This window comes from Pelophylax lessonae, assembly GCF_965119305.1.
Source record: "Pelophylax lessonae genome assembly, chromosome: 9".
NCBI lineage: Eukaryota > Metazoa > Chordata > Amphibia > Anura > Ranidae > Pelophylax > Pelophylax lessonae.
In genome coordinates this window covers 273,297,770-273,318,171 of record NC_138776.1, presented here as the reverse complement: position 1 = coordinate 273,318,171, position 20,402 = coordinate 273,297,770, and the positions used below count along the sequence as shown (strand labels likewise).

Sequence of the window (20,402 nt, the reverse complement as noted above, 5' to 3'; positions counted from 1 at the left end):
TGCCTCTTGTGCGGATGCGATGCGGGAACAGGCTGCGAATTCGCAGCCTTCCCGCATCGCACAAGTGTGAACCGGCACGTCCCGGTTCACACTTGTGCTATGTGGGAAGGCTGCGAATTCGCAGCCTGTTCCCGCATCGCAAACGCACATCTGGCAGTTCACACTGCCATATGCGATACGCAGGGGGTGTCAATTAAATGTTAACGACACCCCCAATTTGATCGCATATCGCAGTGCGATCTGACAGTTCGCACAGGATCGAATCGCACAAGTGTGAACCACTGTGCGATCCGATCCTGATGCGGCTGGAAAAAGGGTCCTGTGCGACTTTACTGCGGATACAGTGCGAATTTCAGCCATACAAAGTGTAAAAAATAGAGTACCGGCACCTCTTTTGGGCCACTTAAAACACTGGTGACAAGGAATTTCCTAGGGTAACTGCCCTTTTGGCAACTATATTAACCCCATCACTCAATATGTCGGCACAAATCTCATCAGAGTTTAGAATGGGCAAATGACTTTGAATTATCTTTTTGACCTCATTGAATTCTAGGCTGTAAGGCAAAGATAGAGTGACAGACGAGAATGTTTTCACTTTACTTATATTATTGTTCTTATTTTTATTCTTATATTTATGGGTCACTCTATTTTTGTAACCACATTTGTCGGTAGCTATGGCACAATTGTCCATGTCCTGGGCAGCACTTCCAACAACATCACTATTTACCTCAAGAAACTCTTTTGGGCTCCCTGAACATAAAAGGTCAGTACGATTCTTGTCTAGAGCTATATAGTACGCTCTATCAAGCATCCAATGCGGATAACCTCTTTCGAGGAACCGAAAATAAAGTGCAGATGCTTCTACCTTAAAATCAGACAAATTACTGCAGATTCTGCGTAGTCTCAAAAACTGACCAACAGGTACTGTATGCCCTTGATTGTACAGTATGCAGAGGATGGCTGGATTTTGCATGTAAGAGGCTATTGCCGGATAAAGGTTTTCTATATAGATTAGATGTAACTTTGTTACCTGAATGGCCCAGTGTAACATCCACAAATTCTATGTTATCAGTACTCTTTTGGCCCGTAAATTTTAAATTTAGCGAATTACAATTAAGATAATGCAAAAAATCTTCTAAATTGACATCCCGATGGCATACAAAGACCAGATCGTCATTATATCGAAAAAATAGAGCGATCTGGTCTCTGTAAGGATTTTTACCTCCAAAGATGTGGGATCTCTCCCACCAACCCATGTATAGGTTGGCGAGAGAGGGGGAAAACTTGGCTCCCATCGCTGCCCCACATCTTTGGAGGTAAAAATTGCCATCAAAAGAAAAATAATTGTGTGTCAAAAGAAATTTTTTGATTTCAACTAAACCATTAACCGGAGTGCGGTCTTACTGTAGCCCAGGGCCATGCAGTGACCTTTGGAGGGGCAGGTGCTCAAAATATAAAAGGGGCACATGGAACTGGGCTTTAAATAGGTCAGGTGCAGGGGGTGATCAGTGGCTGCGGACATGGTGCAGGGGGTGATCAGTGGCTGCGGACATGGTGCAGGGGGTGATCGGTGGCTGCGGACATGGTGCAGGGGGTGATCAGTGGCTGCGGACATGGTGCAGGGGGTGATCGGTGGCTGCGGACATGGTGCCCCCTACACTGACCCCCTACACTGACACCTTCACTAACAACTACACTGACCCTCCCTACACTGACAACTACAATGACAACCCCTATACTGACCCCACTACACTGACCCCCCTACATTGACCCCCCCATACACTGACACCTACACTGACACCCCCCTACACTTACACCCCCCTACACTGACACCCCTCTTCATTCCCACATACACTGACCCCCTACACTTACCCCCCATACTGACCCCCCCATACACTGACACCTACATTGAACACCACATACACTGACACCTACACTGACCGCCACACTGACCCCCCTACACTGACACCGACACTGACCCCTACACTGACACCTATACTGACCCCCCACATTCCCACATACACTGACCCCCCATACACTGACACCTACACTGACCCCCCTTCACTAACCCCCACAACACTGACACATACACCGACCCCCCCATACACTGACACCTACACTGACCCTCTTACACTGACCCCTACACTGACACCTATACTGACCCCCCACATTCCCACATACACTGACCCCTACACTGACTCCCCCCTACATTTCCACATACACTGACCCCCCCATACACTGACACCCTATACTGACACCTCCTACACTGACCCCCCCATACACTGACACCTACACTGACCCCCACGCTGACCCCCCTACACTGACACCGACACTGACCCCCCACACTCACCCCCCCCCCCACATTCCCACATACACTGACCCCCCCATACACTGACACCTACACTGACCCCCACTACACTGACCCCCCATACACTGACCCCCCTACATTTCCACATACACTGACCCCCCCATACACTAACACCCCCTACACTTATCTCCCCATACACTGACACCTACACTGACCCCCCTACACTGACCCCCCCCATACACTGACCCCCCCTACACTGACCCCCATACACTGACACCTACACTAACACCTATACTGAACGCCCACACACTGACACCCCCATACACTGACACCTATACTGACCCCTAAATACACTGACACCTATACTGACCCCACCTACACTGACCCCCTTACATTCCCACATACACTGACCCCCCCTATATTGACCCCCCCCCATACACTGACTCCTACACTGACGCCTACACTGTCCCCCCTACACTGACACATACACTGACACCCCCATACACTGACCTCCCCTACACTAACAGCTATACTGACCCCCCCACACACGGACACCTATACTGACCCCCCCATACACTGACACCTATACTGACCCCCCTACGCTGACCCCCCCATACACTGACACCTATACTGACCCCCTACACTGACACATACACTGACACTACCATACACTGACCCCCCCTACACTGACCTCTACCCTAACAGCTATACTGACCCCCCATACACTGACACCTATACTGACCCCCCTACGCTGACCCCCCCATGCACTGACACCTATACTGACACCCCCTTCACTGACCCCCTCCCTCCCCCTGCCATGTACACTACCCTGGACCCCGGGGGCAGGCAGCACATCACTTACATTGTTCTGTGCCCAAACATTGGCGACTCGAGGAGGGGAGAGACAGCGTGTCGGTGGCCAGCCTGGACAGCAGGGGGAGACTCCGGAAGCGGTGCGGTGCTGCACATGGACCGAGCCACAGACTGGCATCTTCATCCACGACCCGCCCCGCTCCCTGGTCGCAAGTGACACCTTCAGCGGTCCGCCGCTCGTCCTGCACAAAGCGGCAGTCAAGGAGCCAAGAGGAGCAGTGCAACGTCAGAATAAAGGGACACTATGATCCCGCAGATGGCGGGCATGGGATGCTCCCCCTAAATGTTCCACCCGGTGCCAGTGGCCCCCTCAGCACCCCCCACGGTACGCCACTGTGTGGTGGTCTGGTCAGAGGCTCTGGACATGGTGCAGGGAGTGGTCAGAGGCTGCGGACATGATGCAGGTGGTGGTCTGGTAAGAGGCTGCAGACATGGTGCAGGTGATGGTCTGGTCAGAGGCGGCGAACATGGTGCAAGGAGTGGTCAGAGGCTGCGGACATGGTGCAGGGGGTGGTCTGGTCAGAGGCTGTGGACATGGTGCAAGGAGTGGTCAGAGGCTGTGGACATGGTGCAGGGAGTGGTCAGAGGCTGCGGACATGGTGCAGGTGATGGTCTGGTCAGAGGCGACGGACAAGGTGCGGGGGGTAATCATTGGCTGTGGACATGGTGCGGGGGGGATCAGTGGCTGCGGACATGGTGCGGGGGGTGATCAGTGGCTGCGGACATGTTGCAGGGGGTGATCAGTGGCTGCGGACATGGTGCGGGGGGTGATCAGAGGCTGCAGACATGGTGCAGGTGGTGGTCTGGTCAGAGGCTGCGGATATAGTGCCGGGGTGATCAGTGGCAGCGGATTTGGTTCGGGGGATGATCAGTAGCTGTGGACATGGTGCGGGGGTGATTAGTGGCTGCAGACATGGTGCTGGGGGGGGTGATTAATGGCTGCAGACATGGTGCAGGGAGTAATCAGTGGCTGCGGACATGGTGCAGGTCTGGTCAGAGGCTGCGGACATGGTGCAGGGGGTGGTCTGGTCAGAGTCTGCGGACATGGTGCAGGGAGTGGTCTGGTCAGAGGCTGCGGACATGGTGCAGGTGGTGGTCTGTTCAGAGGCTGTGGACGTGGGGCAGTGGGTGGTCTGGTCAGAGGCTGCGGACATGGCGCAGGTGGTGGTCTGGTCAGAGGCTGTGGACATGTTGCAGGGAGTGGTCAGAGGCTGCGGACATGGTGCGGGGGTGATTAGTGGTTGCAGACATGGTGCGGGGGGTGATTAGTGGCTGCGGACATGGTGCAGGGGGTGAATAGTGGCTGTGGACATGGTGTGGGGGGGGATCAGTGGCTGCGGACATGGTGCGAGGGGGGGATCAGTGGCTGCGTACATGGTGTGGGGGGGGATCAGTGGCTACGGACATGGTGCGGGGGGGGGATCAGTGGATGCGGATATGGTGCGGGGGGTGATCACAGGCTGCGGATATGGTGCGGGGGGGATGATCAGAGGCTGCGGACATGGTGCGGGGGGTGATCAGTGGCTGCGGACATGTTGCAGGGGGTGATCAGTGGCTGCGGACATGGTGCGGGGGGTGATCAGAGGCTGCAGACATGGTGCAGGTGGTGGTCTGGTCAGAGGCTGCGGATATGGTGCGGGGGTGATCAGTGGCTGCGGATATGGTGAAGGGGGTGATCAGTGACTGCAGATATGGTGAAGGGGGTGATCAGAGGCGGTGGACATGGTGCGGGGAGTGATCAGTGGCTGCGGATATGGTGAAGGGGGTGATCAGAGGCGGCGGACGTGGTGCGGGGGGTGATTAGTGGCTGCAGACATGGTGCGGGGGTGATTAGTGGCTGCGGACATGGTGCGGGGGGAGGGGGATCAGTGGCTGCGGACATGGTGCAGGTGGTGGTCTGGTCAGAGGCTGCGGACATGGTGCAGGTGGTGGTCTGGTCAGAGGCTGCAGACATGGTGCAGGGGGTGGTCTGGTCAGAGGCTGCGGACATGGTGCAGATGGTTGTCTGGTCAGAGGTTGCGGACATGGTGCAGGGGGTGGTCTGGTCAGAGGCTGCGGATATAGTGCCGGGGTGATCAGTGGCAGCGGATTTGGTTCGGGGGATGATCAGTAGCTGTGGACATGGTGCGGGGGTGATTAGTGGCTGCAGACATGGTGCTGGGGGGGGGTGATTAATGGCTGCAGACATGGTGCAGGGAGTAATCAGTGGCTGCGGACATGGTGCAGGTCTGGTCAGAGGCTGCGGACATGGTGCAGGGGGTGGTCTGGTCAGAGTCTGCGGACATGGTGCAGGGAGTGGTCTGGTCAGAGGCTGCGGACATGGTGCAGGTGGTGGTCTGTTCAGAGGCTGTGGACGTGGGGCAGTGGGTGGTCTGGTCAGAGGCTGCGGACATGGTGCAGGTGGTGGTCTGGTCAGAGGCTGTGGACATGTTGCAGGGAGTGGTCAGAGGCTGCGGACATGGTGCGGGGGTGATTAGTGGTTGCAGACATGGTGCGGGGGGTGATTAGTGGCTGCGGACATGGTGCAGGGGGTGAATAGTGGCTGTGGACATGGTGCAGGGGGTGAATAGTGGCTGTGGACATGGTGTGGGGGGGGGATCAGTGGCTGCGGACATGGTGCGAGGGGGGGATCAGTGGCTGCGTACATGGTGTGGGGGGGGATCAGTGGCTACGGACATGGTGCGGGGGGGGGATCAGTGGATGCGGATATGGTGCGGGGGGTGATCACAGGCTGCGGATAGGGTGCGGGGGGGATGATCAGAGGCTGCGGACATGGTGCGGAAGGTGATCAGAGGCTGCGGATATGGTGCGGGGGTGATCAGTGGCTGCGGACATGGTGCGGGGGTGATCAGTGGCTGCGGATATGGTGCGGGGGTGATCAGTGGCTGCGGATATGGTGAAGGGGGTGATCAGTGACTGCAGATATGGTGAAGGGGGTGATCAGAGGCGGTGGACATGGTGCGGGGAGTGATCAGTGGCTGCGGATATGGTGAAGGGGGTGATCAGAGGCGGCGGACGTGGTGCGGGGGGTGATTAGTGGCTGCAGACATGGTGCGGGGGTGATTAGTGGCTGCGGACATGGTGCGGGGGGAGGGGGATCAGTGGCTGCGGACATGGTGCAGGTGGTGGTCTGGTCAGAGGCTGCGGACATGGTGCAGGTGGTGGTCTGGTCAGAGGCTGCAGACATGGTGCAGGGGGTGGTCTGGTCAGAGGCTGCGGACATGGTGCAGATGGTTGTCTGGTCAGAGGTTGCGGACATGGTGCAGGGGGTGGTCTGGTCAGAGGCTGCGGATATAGTGCCGGGGTGATCAGTGGCAGCGGATTTGGTTCGGGGGATGATCAGTAGCTGTGGACATGGTGCGGGGGGTGATTAGTGGCTGCGGACATGGTGCAGGGGGGGAATAGTGGCTGTGGACATGGTGCAGGGGGTGAATAGTGGCTGTGGACATGGTGTGGGGGGGGGATCAGTGGCTGCGGACATGGTGCGAGGGGGGGATCAGTGGCTGCGTACATGGTGTGGGGGGGGATCAGTGGCTACGGACATGGTGCGGGGGGGGGATCAGTGGATGCGGATATGGTGCGGGGGGTGATCACAGGCTGCGGATATGGTGCGGGGGGATGATCAGAGGCTGCGGACATGGTGCGGAAGGTGATCAGAGGCTGCGGATATGGTGCGGGGGTGATCAGTGGCTGCGGACATGGTGCGGGGGTGATCAGTGGCTGCGGATATGGTGCGGGGGTGATCAGTGGCTGCGGATATGGTGAAGGGGGTGATCAGTGACTGCAGATATGGTGAAGGGGGTGATCAGAGGCGGTGGACATGGTGCGGGGAGTGATCAGTGGCTGCGGATATGGTGAAGGGGGTGATCAGAGGCGGCGGACGTGGTGCGGGGGGTGATTAGTGGCTGCAGACATGGTGCGGGGGTGATTAGTGGCTGCGGACATGGTGCGGGGGGAGGGGGATCAGTGGCTGCGGACATGGTGCAGGTGGTGGTCTGGTCAGAGGCTGCGGACATGGTGCAGGTGGTGGTCTGGTCAGAGGCTGCAGACATGGTGCAGGGGGTGGTCTGGTCAGAGGCTGCGGACATGGTGCAGATGGTTGTCTGGTCAGAGGTTGCGGACATGGTGCAGGGGGTGGTCTGGTCAGAGGTTGCGGACATGGTGCAGGGGGTGGTCTGGTCAGAGGCTGTGGACATGGTGCAGGTGGTGGTCTGGTCAGAGGCTGTGGACATGGTGCAGGGGGTGGTCTGGTCAGAGGCTGCGGACATGGTGCAGATGGTGGTCTGGTCAGAGGCTGTGGACGTGGTGCGTGGGGTAGTCTGGTCAGAGGCTGCGGACGTGGTGCAGGGGGTAGTCTGGTCAGAGGCTGTGGACATGGTGCAGGTGGTGGTCTGGTCAGAGGCTGTGGACATGGTGCAGGGGGTGGTCTGGTCAGAGGCTGTGGACGTGGTGCGTGGGGTAGTCTGGTCAGAGGCTGCGGACGTGGTGCAGGGGGTAGTCTGGTCAGAGGCTCCGGACATGGTGCAGGGGGTGGTAAGAGGCTGTGGACATGGTGTAGATGGTTGTCTGGTCAGAGGCTGCGGACATGGTGCAGGTGGTGGTCTGTTCAGAGGTTGCGGACATGGTGCAGGTGGTGGTCTGGTCAGAGGCTGCAGACATGGTGCAGGGGGTAGTCTGGTCAGGGGCTGCGGACATGGTGCATGGTGCAGGTGGTGGTCTGGTCAGAGCAGGGTTCGTACGGTCATGAAAATCCTGGAAAAGTCATGGAAAATGAGTAAACCCCACTAAGTTTTGGAAAAGTCATGGAATTTTGGGCAACTATTTTATTTAGAAAATGTATTGTATTGTACTGTATTCTGTGGACTATTTTCTCTGTTTCGGGTTTAGGCGGATTAATGAGTCGCAGCGCACTGCACAGCTGAAGCCTGATCACTGGTCTCTTCAATATGAATAGACCGTGACAGGCTGGGAACTCTGCGGCGGATTTATCTGCTGAAACCTGAAACTGAGAAGTGCACTTACTGTCCCGCTCTCAGGGGCGTACCAGTGGGGGGGGAGGGAGGGGGGCGCACGCACTGGGGGTGTCAGTTGGGCCACTCGGATCGCCACACTGAGGGGTGTCAGGCCGCACTGGGGGGGGTGTCAGGCCGGTGTCCACCGGGCCGCCCGCATCGCCGCACTGGGGGTTGTCCGAAGGGCTGCCCGCATCACCGTACTGATGGGTGTCAGTGCCTGAGGAGTCTCGTTTTGTGTGCTGGATAGGAGGGGGATGGGATGGGATAGCTGCATAGAGATGAATTGAACTTTCCATATTTATTCCTCATGCTGTCGCTGAATTCTTGTTACTCCTCCTCTCAGCGGCTGCAGGAGGAATATGGAAAGTTCAATTCATCTATATGCAGCTGCCCCAACCCCCTCCTATACAACTTCCTTTGCTGGCCCCCCTCAGTGCTCTTTAGCCCCCCCCATGCTCTTTAGCCCCCCCTCAGTGCAATTAACCCACCAGTGCTATTAACCCCCCCTTCAGTGCTCTTTACCCCCTCAGTGCTCTTTAGCCCCCCCCCGTGCTCTTCAGCTCCCCTCAGTGCTTTTCATCTCCCCCCATGCTCTCTGGCTCCCCCAGTGCTCTCCACCCCCTGTGCTCCCTGGCTCTCCCCTCAGTTATTTCCAGTTCCCCCCCCAGACAGTGCTCTCCAGTCCCCCCCCCCCTCCCCCTGTGCTCTCCATCCCCCTGGTTTTCCCTGCTTCCCCCCCCTGCGCCTTCCAACCCCCCTGCAATGCTTTCCAAACAGCCCCTTAATTCTCTCCAGTCCCCCCCCTGCGTGCCATTCAGCTCCTCCAGTGCTCTCTGCTTCCCCCTGTGCTCTCCAGCCTCCCTAGTGCTCTTCTATCTTCTATCATGTCCGCAGTTCTTGACCTTCTCTTGTATCATGTCTGCAGTCTCTGACCATCTCTTGTATCATGTCCACAGTCTCTGACCATCTCTTGTATCATGTCTGCAGTCTCTGACCATCTCTTGTATCATGTCCGCAGTCTCTGACCATCTCTTGTATCATGTCCGCAGTCTCTGACCATCTCCTGTAACATGTCCGCAGTCTCCGACCATCTCCTGTATCATGTCTGCAGTCTCTGACCATCTCCTGTATCATGTCCGCAGTCTCTGACCATCTCTTGTATCATGTCCGCAGTCTCTGACCATCTCCTGTATCATGTCCGCAGTCTCTGACCATCTCCTGTATCATGTCCGCAGTCTCTGACCATCTCTTGTATCATGTCTGCAGTCTCTGACCATCTCTTGTATCATGTCCGCAGTCTCTGACCATCTCTTGTATCATGTCCGCAGTCTCTGACCATCTCCTGTAACATGTCCGCAGTCTCCGACCATCTCCTGTATCATGTCCGCAGTCTCTGACCATCTCCTGTATCATGTCCGCAGTCTCTGACCATCTCTTGTATCATGTCCGCAGTCTCTGACCATCTCCTGTATCATGTCCGCAGTCTCTGACCATCTCCTGTATCATGTCCGCAGTCTCTGACCATCTCTTGTATCATGTCCGCAGTCTCTGACCATCTCCTGTATCATGTCCGCAGTCTCTGACCATCTCTTGTATCATGTCCGCAGTCTCTGACCATCTCTTGTATCATGTCCGCAGTCTCTGACCATCTCTTGTATCATGTCCGCAGTCTCTGACCATCTCTTGTATCATGTCCGCAGTCTCTGACCATCTCCTGTATCATGTCCGCAGTCTCTGACCATCTCTTGTATCATGTCCACAGTCTCTGACCATCTCTTGTATCATGTCCGCAGTCTCTGACAATCTCTTGTATCATGTCCGCAGTCTCTGACCATCTCTTGTATCATGTCCGCAGTCTCTGACCATCTCTTGTATCATGTCCGCAGCCTCTGATCATCTCATGTATCATGTCCGCAGTCTCTGACCATCTCTTGTATCATGTCCGCAGCCTCCGACCATCTCCTGTATCATGTCCGCCGTCTCCGACCATCTCTTGTATCATGTCCGCAGTCTCCGACCATCTCTTGTATCATGTCCGCAGTCTCCGACCATCTCCTGTAACATGTCCGCAGTCTCCGACCATCTCTTGTATCATGTCCTCAGTCTCCGACCATCTCTTGTATCATGTCCGCAGTCTCCGACCATCTCTTGTATCATGTCCGCAGTCTCCGACCATCTCTTGTATCATGTCCGCAGTCTCCGACCATCTCTTGTATTATGTCCGCAGTCTCCGACCATCTCTTGTATCATGTCCGCAGTCTCCGACCATCTCTTGTATCATGTCCGCAGTCTCTGACCATCTCTTATTTAACATGTATACATAGACATTTCATGAAACTTTAGGTAATGAATATTTACGTGAAGTCATGGAAAAGTCATGGAATTTTATTGGTAAAAATGTGTATGAACCCTGTCAGAGGCTGCGGACATGGTGCAGGTGGTGGTCTGGTCAGAGGCTGCGGACGTGGTGCAGGTGGTGGTCTGGTCAGAGGCTGCGGACGTGGTGCAGGGGGTGGTCTGGTCAGAGGCTGCGGACGTGGTGCAGGGGGTGGTCTGGTCAGAGGCTGTGGACATGGTGCAGGTGGTGGTCTGGTCAGAGGCTGTGGACGTGGTGCAGGGGGTGGTATGGTCAGAGGCTGCAGACCTGGTGCAGGTGGTGGTCTGGTCAGAGGCTGTGGACATGGTGCAGGTGGTGGTCTGGTCAGAGGCTGCGGACATGGGGCGGGGGGTGATCAGAGGCTGCGGATATAGTGCAGGGAGTGGTCAGAGGCTGCGGACATGGTGCAGGTGGTTGTCTGGTCAGAGGCTGTGGACATGGTCCAGGTGGTGGTCTGGTCAGAGGCTGCGGACATGGTGCAGGTGGTGGTCTGGACAGGGGCTGCGGACATGGTTCAGAGGGTGGTCTGGTTAGAGGCTGCGAACATGGTGCGGGGGGTGATCAGAGGCTGTGGACATGGTGCAGGTGGTGGTCTGGTCAGAGGCTGTGAACATGGTGCAGGTGGTGGTCTGGTCAGAGGCTGTGGACATGGTGCAGGTGGTTGTCTGGTCAGAGGCTGTGGAAATGGTGCAGGTGGTGGTCTGGTCAGAGGCTGTGGACATGGTGCAGGTGGTTGTCTGGTCAGAGGCTGTGGACATGGTGCAGGTGGTGGTCTGGTCAGAGGCTGCGGACATGGTGCGGGGGGTGATCAGAGGCTGCGGACATGGTGCAGGGAGTGGTCAGAGGCTGCGGACTTGGTGCAGGTGGTGGTCTGGTCAGAGGCTGCGGACATGGTGCAGGGAGTGGTCAGAGGCTGCGGACTTGGTGCAGGTGGTGGTCTGGTCAGAGGCTTTGGACATGGTGCAGGTGGTGATCTGGTCAGAGGCTTTGGACATGGTGCAGGTGGTGATCTGGTCAGAGGCTGTGGACAAGGTGCAGGTGGTGATCTGGTCAGAGGCTTTGGACATGGTGCAGGTGGTGATCTGGTCAGAGGCTGTGGACATGGTGCAGGTGGTGGTCTGGTCAGAGGCTGCAGACATAGTGCAGGGAGTGGTCAGAGGCTGTGGACATGGTGCAGGGGGTAGTCAGAGGCTGTGGAGTGGTCCGGGGTCTGGTCTTAGCTGCTGATGTGACAACAAGGTGCTGTTGCTGCGCTGAGACTGAGTGCCTCACTTTCAAAAATGGCGCCAGGTGGCGCTATTATGTCACTGCTCATGCGCCCGCTCTGCCGAGCATGTACGAGCTTTCCCGAGCCCTGGTAGGCAGAGGTGGGGGACTCGAGTCACATGAATTGACTTAAGTCAAGCCCCGTACACACGTACCGATGGTCGGCTTACAAATGTTCCTCTTTTCTCCCCGGGATGTCGGTGTCTGCTGAAAAGTGCAAAGACAGCACAAGGACAGCACAAGAATTTTGTCCGCCGACTGCAGAAGTGATGTCATGTAATGGTTAACTTTCCCTGTGTTTTCTATTTTCTGAGCATGCCCAGTCTTGCAAATCTGCGGTCTGTCGGCCGAATTGTGTACTGACAGGCGAACAATCGTCCGTTCTGGTGTCGGCATACAAATATTTTCATGTTTGCACGAAAGACTTTTGTCCGCGGATTGTGCGCAGACATCTGTCGGAGGCACCATACTAACACGTGTACAATCGGCAGATCCTTCGTCCACCGACGTTTGTATGCCGACGATCGGTACGTGTGTACGGGCCTTCAGACTCAAGTCACCAGTTTGAGGACTTTAGATTTGCTTGACTAAAATTAATAAAAGACTCGACTTTCACTTGGTATTCATGACTTGAGACTTGACTTTGACTTGAGACACATGACTCGAAATGACTTTACTTTTTTAAGTTATTAAATATTTGCATTTTCTCAGGATGTGTTAAAGCAAAATGAATGTGCCTGTTATGTTTCTGACACCACAGTCACTTAAAAACCTCAGTGTGTTCTGATTTTTAGGACACTGGCTGTTTAACAATGGAAATACTTAACATGTTTTTACTGACTGTGGTGTTGATGACCGGACGAAGGATTTTGAGCTGTTTGGGCATTCAAAGTGTTTCTTTAATATAAAAGAAACAATATAAAAGAAAATTTAACCCACGCCCCTATAAGACTAAAGCAGCAAACTCCAAACACTGGTAGGTTATAGGATACAAAAGAAAGAAAGGGGAGTTGCGCTATAGCCCATAAAACATTCCACACATATATCAATAGCTTGAGTATGCTGATGGATATAACTAAGATAAAATGACTGAAAAATACACATACAGTAAAACCTTGGATTGCGAGCATAATTCGTTCTGGAAGCATGCTTGTAATCCAAAGCACTCTTATATCAAAGCGAATTTCCCCATAAGAAATAATGGAAACTCAGATGATTCGTTCCACAACCATTTATTCATAAGTCCTTCAGTTTATAGTCCATATAAAAAGATTATAGCATTGCGATAGGTTGTGTAACCATAAAATGTCCATCTACAAATAGCCGCTTCCACAAGAGGATTAGAAGCAAAATCCAGCAGGAGCTACAGAGTATCAAAGAGAAGAGAGGAGCCTCTAAGTGTAGCAATATGGTTCCATTTAATGAAGGTACAACATTTAGCAACTCACAAGGTTGATGAATAAAACAGGCACATCTAAGTATGCAGGCATCCGGGGTAAAGCTGTCCACATAGACCATCTTCTGCACTGCTGGCTGCCAGTCTGTAATCCTGACCGGGAAGACCACCCTGCAGTAAAGCGATCTGAAAGCGAGGGGCAGCATGGAAGGGATGATGTAGATGGCGGTGCAGAAGATAGTCTATGTGGACAGCTTTAGCCTGGATGCCTGCATCCTTAGATGTGCCTGTTCCAATCATCAACCATGTGAGTTGCTAAATGTTGTACCTTCATTAAATGTAACCATATTGCTACACTTAGAGGCACCTCTCTCCTCTTTTATACTCAGCTGTGACTTGAGGCTACTTGTATATCAAGTCAAAATTTATTTGAAAATTTTGCTTGTCTTGCAAAGCACTCTTAAACCAAGTTACTCTCAAACCAAGGTTTTACTGTATATTGAAACAGTCCACATGAATCAAATAGGCTGTAGATGTAAAATTTAGACATAAGCCAGTATAGCCTATAACGAAAGTGGTATAAAATCCAGACAAATATACTGTAAAGATCAGGGCCGGCCTTAGGTGTTCAGTCGCCCTGTGCGAGCTAATTCTGTGCCCCCCCCCCCCCGCGCATTTTCTTGAACCTTTTTTGCACTTTATTTGACTTTTCTTTTTTATGATCACTAATAACTTAGCCCCCCTTACATCAGAGACCCCACACACAGAGCCCCCTTTACATCAGAGACCCCGCACACAAAGCCCCCCTTAATTTAGAGCCCCACCCACATCATCAGAGAGCCCCCCACACAGCCCCCCCTCACATCAGAGACCCACCTCACATCAGAGACCCCCCACACAAAGCCCCCCTCACATCAGAGACCCCACACACAAAGCCCCCCTCACATCAGAGACCCCCACACAAAGCCCCCCTCACATCAGAGAACCCCTACACAAAGCCCCCCTCACATCAGAGACCCCCCACACAGAGCCCCCTTACATCAGAGACCCCACACACAGAGCCCCCTTACATCAGAGACCCCCCACACAAAGCCCCCCTCACATCAGAGGCCCCCACACAGAGCCCCCCTCACATCAGAGACCCCCCACACAGAGCCCCCCTCACATCAGAGACCCCCCCACACAAAGCCCCCCTAACATCAGAGACCCCCTACACACACACAAAGCCCCCCTTACATCACAGACCCCTTACATCAGAGCCCCCCCACATCAGAGAGCCCCCCTTACATCACAGGCCCCCCACACAAAGCCCACTTACATCAGAGCCCCCCACATCAGAGACCCCCCTTACATTTTTTGAAGGAGACCTCACTTACCTCACTCTCTCTGCACGTGCACTCTGCAGCTTTTTTTTTTCTTTAAACTTCCCGCCCACACATCCCTGGGGATTGTGGGCAGGGCGGGAGGAAGAGGAGAAGGGGCGCGGCGAGGAGGAGCTGACGATCTCTCCTCTGGCGTCCTACAGGGAGGAGAGATCTGTCACCGTGGATCGGAGGCTGAGCTGTGTGTAATACACAGCTCGCCTCAGTAGGTGACCATGAGGTGACTGAGGCACAGCCGCACAGCGGGAGGTAAGCGGCGGCCTGTGTTTGCCCTGTCCAGGCCGCGGTCACCGCTTACCTCCCGCTGTGCAGCCTGAATCGCCTGATCTTCTGTGAGCTGTGATGCCCGCACGGCGCCCTTGTTGCCCATGGCGCGCCCTGTGCGGCCGCACAGCTCGCACACCCCAAAGGCCGGCCCTGGCAAACATTATCCACCCAGCCAATAAAGCCTGTAGCAAAAGTGGTTGAAAGTCCAGACAAATACACTGCAAAGGTTATCCACCCAGGTGATTATGATGACATCAAGCAACGTGAGTTCCCGACCACCATGTACTGCCTCTTACCAGAAAGCGGTGGGATAAGCGCATCGAGTAGTTTAGGACTACTGCAGCCTATCTCCCGAACCCAACTGCTCCAGGGACTTCCAAACCACTTGAAGTGACCGGAACAGGCTCCCCTCTGGATCTTGATAGTATGTGTCTCACACAGAGTATCTCACATGGAGTGGGGGATAATAAACAAACGGGACATGCCCATAGTGTATTACCTCAAAGACAATTTATTAACAGTAACAATAGGGTATGCACTCACCCACAAAGGATATAAGCAAACATGTAAGAGCTGTGGAGAACCGGAGGCTTTCGGCGATAGATCTTCCCAGTACCACCGAAAAATAATAATAATAATAATATGCCAAAAAAAAGCACTAAGCAGTTTTGTTAATGTTGAAAATAAAACAAAACCTTTCCTGACTTTTAACTGATTTAAAGGTGAAAATTGGGGTAGATCAGTATTTTGACTTAATTTGTGACTTGACCAAAATAAATGACTTGACTTGCTTGCTTTTCACTACAGTAACTTGGGACTTGCTTGAGACTTGAAGGTTAAGCCTTGAGACTTGCTTGTGACTTGCACATGTGTGACTTACTTCCTTGTCTGCTGGCAGGCTTCAGGAATGGCGCATGCGCAGTTGTACTGTCGGCCCGCAGCCATACTATTTATGGGTGCTGCTGTGAAAATTTTGCCTTGACAAAAGGGCACTTTGGGCATCAAGCACCCTCGAGCACCCTCCACCCCACCCCCCTCTGCATGTGCCTGCTGTAGCTGGTCAGACAGAAGGCGACCGTTTGAACGGCTTTTGTTAAAGGGGCATGATGGAAAAAGGTCTGCCGATCAGCGCTCTCAGCCAATGATCGGTGTGTTCTAGTGGGGGGTAGGGTGACCACATCTCCAAACTGCCATTCCGGGACCCCCCCCCCCCCAAAATAAAAATTATGTTTTTTGATACCTTCATTTGCCAATTTTTGAGCAGTGTGGGGGGGGGGGGGGTGCCACATGTCACATTACACAGCCCAATCAGAAAAAATAGAATGGCCAAAGCACAGCGCTGAGCGCACGCTGTGTACCCAGAACATTACACACCCCTGACTAATTACTTTCTTCTCAATGCAATGAAACGTCTCATATTAAAGGACAAGAAACACTGTCCTGACGTGACGTCATAAGATATGATTGTACAATGTATGTTCCTCTCTAGAAGTGTCTAAGTTACCAGATCCTTCAGCTGGGCCGCCTGCTCCTTATGATAGTCCAGCTTGCTGAGGGCGCTGGGCCGGTATTTGTCCACCCACAGACTCATCGTCTCCTCCACTCGGAGCACCGACTCCGCTCTTCACCTTCAAATCCGGCGCGAAACCATCCAACACCCCCAAACCCGCGAAATCACAGTCCTGACATGAGCATGCGCAGTGCAGGGCTCGCAGACATGCCGCTGATAGGGGAGCTGCTTCCGGGTATTCAATGTCTTCACTCCGCTCCCCGGTATATGGTCTCCTTGAAAATGGCCGCCGGCCCAGTCACGTCACCGTCGTCACGGAAGGGGAGGACTTGGAGCAGCGGACTCGCCATGCTCGTGCACTTCCGCGGACGGCGGCCGCGGCTCATCACGGGCCATTCCAGGACACTGCATTGTCCCAGAATGAGGGTGACCGGGACCCGGGACAGACTCTCCAAATGCGGGACTGTCCCGGGCGATCCGGGACATGTGGTCACCATAGTGGGGGGGCATTCCCTCTGTCAGAACACAATAGCTCAGCAGGGAGATCACTAACATCACAGTTAGTGCAGCGGCTGCTCCCGACCTCAGATAATGTGTACCGGGCTTTATTCTGGTGACACGACCTGTACAGGGTGACTGGACTGCAGGAGGTATTTACCCCCCCCCCTCCATGGATCATCAGAAAGGCCTTCCCTTGTCTTCTTCCTTCTTTCTTTTCTATTACATTTATTATGACCTTTCTCTAAGAGTTTTATGTTATTTCCCCAATATACTCTCATGTGTCTGGATTTCTCTCTGCAGGTTGAAGGGATGTGATGGGACTTTCTCTGCCTGTGATGATCTCCGATCCATTCTTATCACTAACCGATCCCTCACCACACTGCATTTATCACATAATGATCTGCAAGACTCTGGAATAAAACTTCTATGTGAGGGGCTCACACATCCTGACTGTACTCTGCAGTGGCTGAGGTGAGAATTATACTATAAATGATATAATAATTGCAGTGTTCCGTGAGAATTACCTACCCGTGAGAAAAACCTACCCTCGTCACTTCCGGTTCTCACTCAGTGTGTGTAACGCGGCGGTTACATTAAAACAGCTGGGCTACAATACGAGTCATCTCCACTCCTGTCACTGTCACTTCCCTGCTCTCGGCTACTAAATATTAAAGCGGCGGCGGCTGTATGAAAAGATAAATCACGGAGCCGAGAGCTGCTTTTATATTTACTAGCCGAGAGCAGGGAAGTGACAGTGACAGGAGCGGAGATGACTCATATTGTAGCCCAGCTGTTTTAATGTAACCCCCGCGTGGGTAGGTTTTTTCACGGACACCGTGATCGTTTAATACTAGTGAGCATGCGCACTAGTCTGCTCCTCGGCTGTTCCATTAGGTATCCGGGGCTGGGAGCATGCGCACTGCTGCGCTGCTCAGCTGTTCCTGGCCGGAAGGGACGAGGGTAGGTTTTTCTCACGGGGTAGGTAATTCTAACGTTACACCGGTATAAATCTTCTGTGATAGGGAACAGGGCTGGACTGGGAATAAAATTCAGCCCTGGAAATAATTTCATACCAGCCCCACAGCATTATTATACCGACCCAACAGCATAATGCCATTATTTTCTTCTTCATAAAAGGGAAAATCATGCATTTTAAAGCACATTTGAAGATTGTCTTACATATAGAGAAGACAGATATGAAAGTGCATAGGGCTTTATATATATAAATGCAAATTCGGGTTAAAAGTGGTAAAAGTTCGGACATGGTACAGGAGGTGGTCAGAGGCTGTGTGGGCATGGTATAGGAGATGTCAGAGGCTGTGCGGACATGGTATAGGAGATGTCAGAGGCTGTGGACATAGTACAGGAGGACATGTGAGAGGCTACAGGCATGGAACAGGAGATGCAGGGGCTGCGGACATGGTACAGGAGATGCAGGGGCTGCGAGCATGGTACAGGAGATGCAGGGGCTGCGAGCATGGTACAGGAGATGCAGGCTGTGGGCATGGTACAGGAGATGCAGGGGCTGCGGGCATGGTACAGGAGATGCAGGGGCTGTGGATATGGAGCAGGAGATGCAGGGGGTCCAGACATAATGCAGGGGCTATGGGCATGGTACAGGAGATGTCAGGGGCTGCAGGCATGGTTCAGGAGATGCAGGGGCTGCAGGCATGGTTCAGGAGATGCAGGGGCTGTGGGCATGGTGCAGGAGATGCAGGCGCTGTGGGCATGGTGCAAGAGATGCAGGGGTTGCAGGCATGGTGCAGGAGATTCAGGGGCTGTGGGCATTGTGCAGGGGCGGCGGACATGGTACAGGTGATGCAAGGGCTGCAGGCATGGTGCAGGAGATGCAGGGGCTGCAGGCATGGTGTAGGGGCTACAGGCACGGTGCAGGGGCTGCGGGCATGGTACAGGAGATGCAGGGGTTGCGTGCATGGTGCAGGAGATGCAGGGGTTGCGGGCATGGTGCAGGAGATTCAGGGGCTGTGCGCATGGTGCAGGGGTAGCGGACATGGTACAGGAGATGCAGGGGCTGCAGGCATGGTACAGGAGATGCAGGGGCTGTGGGCATGGTGCAGGAGATGCAGGGGTTGCGGGCATGGTGCAGGAGATGCAGGGGTTGCGGGCATGGTGTTGGAGATTCAGGGGCTGTGCGCATGGTGCAGGGGTAGCGGACATGGTACAGGAGATGCAGGGGCTGCAGGCATGGTGTAGGATATTCAGGGGCTGCGGGCATGGTGCAGGAGATGCAGGGGCTGCGGGCATGATGCAGGAGATGCAGGGGCTGTGGGGGTGGTACAGGAGATGCAGGGCTCCGGGCATGGTACACAGGATGCAGAGGCTGCGGGCATGATACAGGAGCTGCAGGGGCTGCGGGCATGGTGCAGCAGATGCAGGGGCTGCGGGCATGGTACAGGAGATGCAGTGGCTGCGGGCATGGGCAGGGGCTGCGGGCATGGTGCAGGAGATGCAGGGCTGTGGGCATGGGCAGGGGCTGCGGGCATGGTGCAGGAGATGCAGGGCTGGGGGCATGGTGCAGGGGCTGCAGACATGGTACAGGAGATGCAGGGCTGTGGGCATGGTGCAGGAGATGTCAGAGGCTGCGGGCATGGTGCAGGAGATGCAGGGCTGTGGGGATGGTACAGGAGATGCAGGGCTGTGGGCATGGTACAAGAGATGCAGGGCTGCAGGCATAGTGTAGGAGATGCAGTGCTGGGGGCATGGTACAGGACAATCACCTGTACCATGCCTGCAGCACTGGGGCTGCAGAGGAGTCTCACTTACCTTTTGGTGAGGCACCTTACATTTTGAAATGGCGCCGCCCGGCACCAACACGTCACCGTGCATGCGCCGTCTGCCTGGAAATAGCCGAACCTGTACGGGCTTTCTCGAGCAGTGGCGGCGCATGCGCAGTGCGCATATCGGGCTGGCCGCGGCCATTTTTTTTTACAGGTCTTACTCTTAGCAACCCCAGGGCAGGGGGAACTTGCCCGCCTACTGGGAAATTTACCGGTATCTCGGTAGGCCAGACCGGCCCTGATAAGGAATCAGACATCCTGGCTGTACCCGGAAGGAGATGAGGTGAGAATTATACTATACATGATAAAATATTCTGCCAGATTCCAGAATAAATCTTCTATGTGATGGATCCAGACATGTTTCCTACATAAAGCAGGGCCGGCGCTCCCGCTAGGCGAACCAGGCAGCCGCCTAGGGCGCACTGCCGCCTAGGACGCACGCGCAGCCATACCTCCCGCTCCAAGCATCCCTGATTCGTCTGGGATCGTCCCCGGGCAAATCAGTGGTGAGTCCTGGAATGGAGATTGGTGAGTGTATGAACTGGGGGGGGGTGTATGTATGGATATGGAGGGTGTATGAACTGGGGGGTGTATGGAGATGGAGGGTGTATGTATGGATATGGAGGGTGTATGAACTGGGGGGGTGTATGGAGATGGAGGGTGTATGTATGGATATGGAGGGTGTATGAACTGGGGGGGTGTATGGAGA

At 54.4% G+C, this 20,402-nt stretch overlaps 1 protein-coding gene across 1 annotated transcript in view; it reads left to right on the top strand.

The window, feature by feature from the left end:
- The window catches only part of LOC309562632 (NACHT, LRR and PYD domains-containing protein 12-like), a 187,015-nt gene extending 167,020 nt beyond the window's left edge, over positions 1–19,995 (top strand). Inside the window, exons 7-8 of the mRNA XM_082266888.1 lie at positions 17,196–17,366; positions 19,977–19,995. Coding sequence (XP_082123014.1) covers positions 17,196–17,366; positions 19,977–19,980 — 175 coding nt within the window. The 3' untranslated portion in view covers positions 19,981–19,995. The remainder of the gene's footprint in view (positions 1–17,195; positions 17,367–19,976) is intronic.
- The last annotated feature ends 407 nt before the right edge of the window (positions 19,996–20,402 follow it).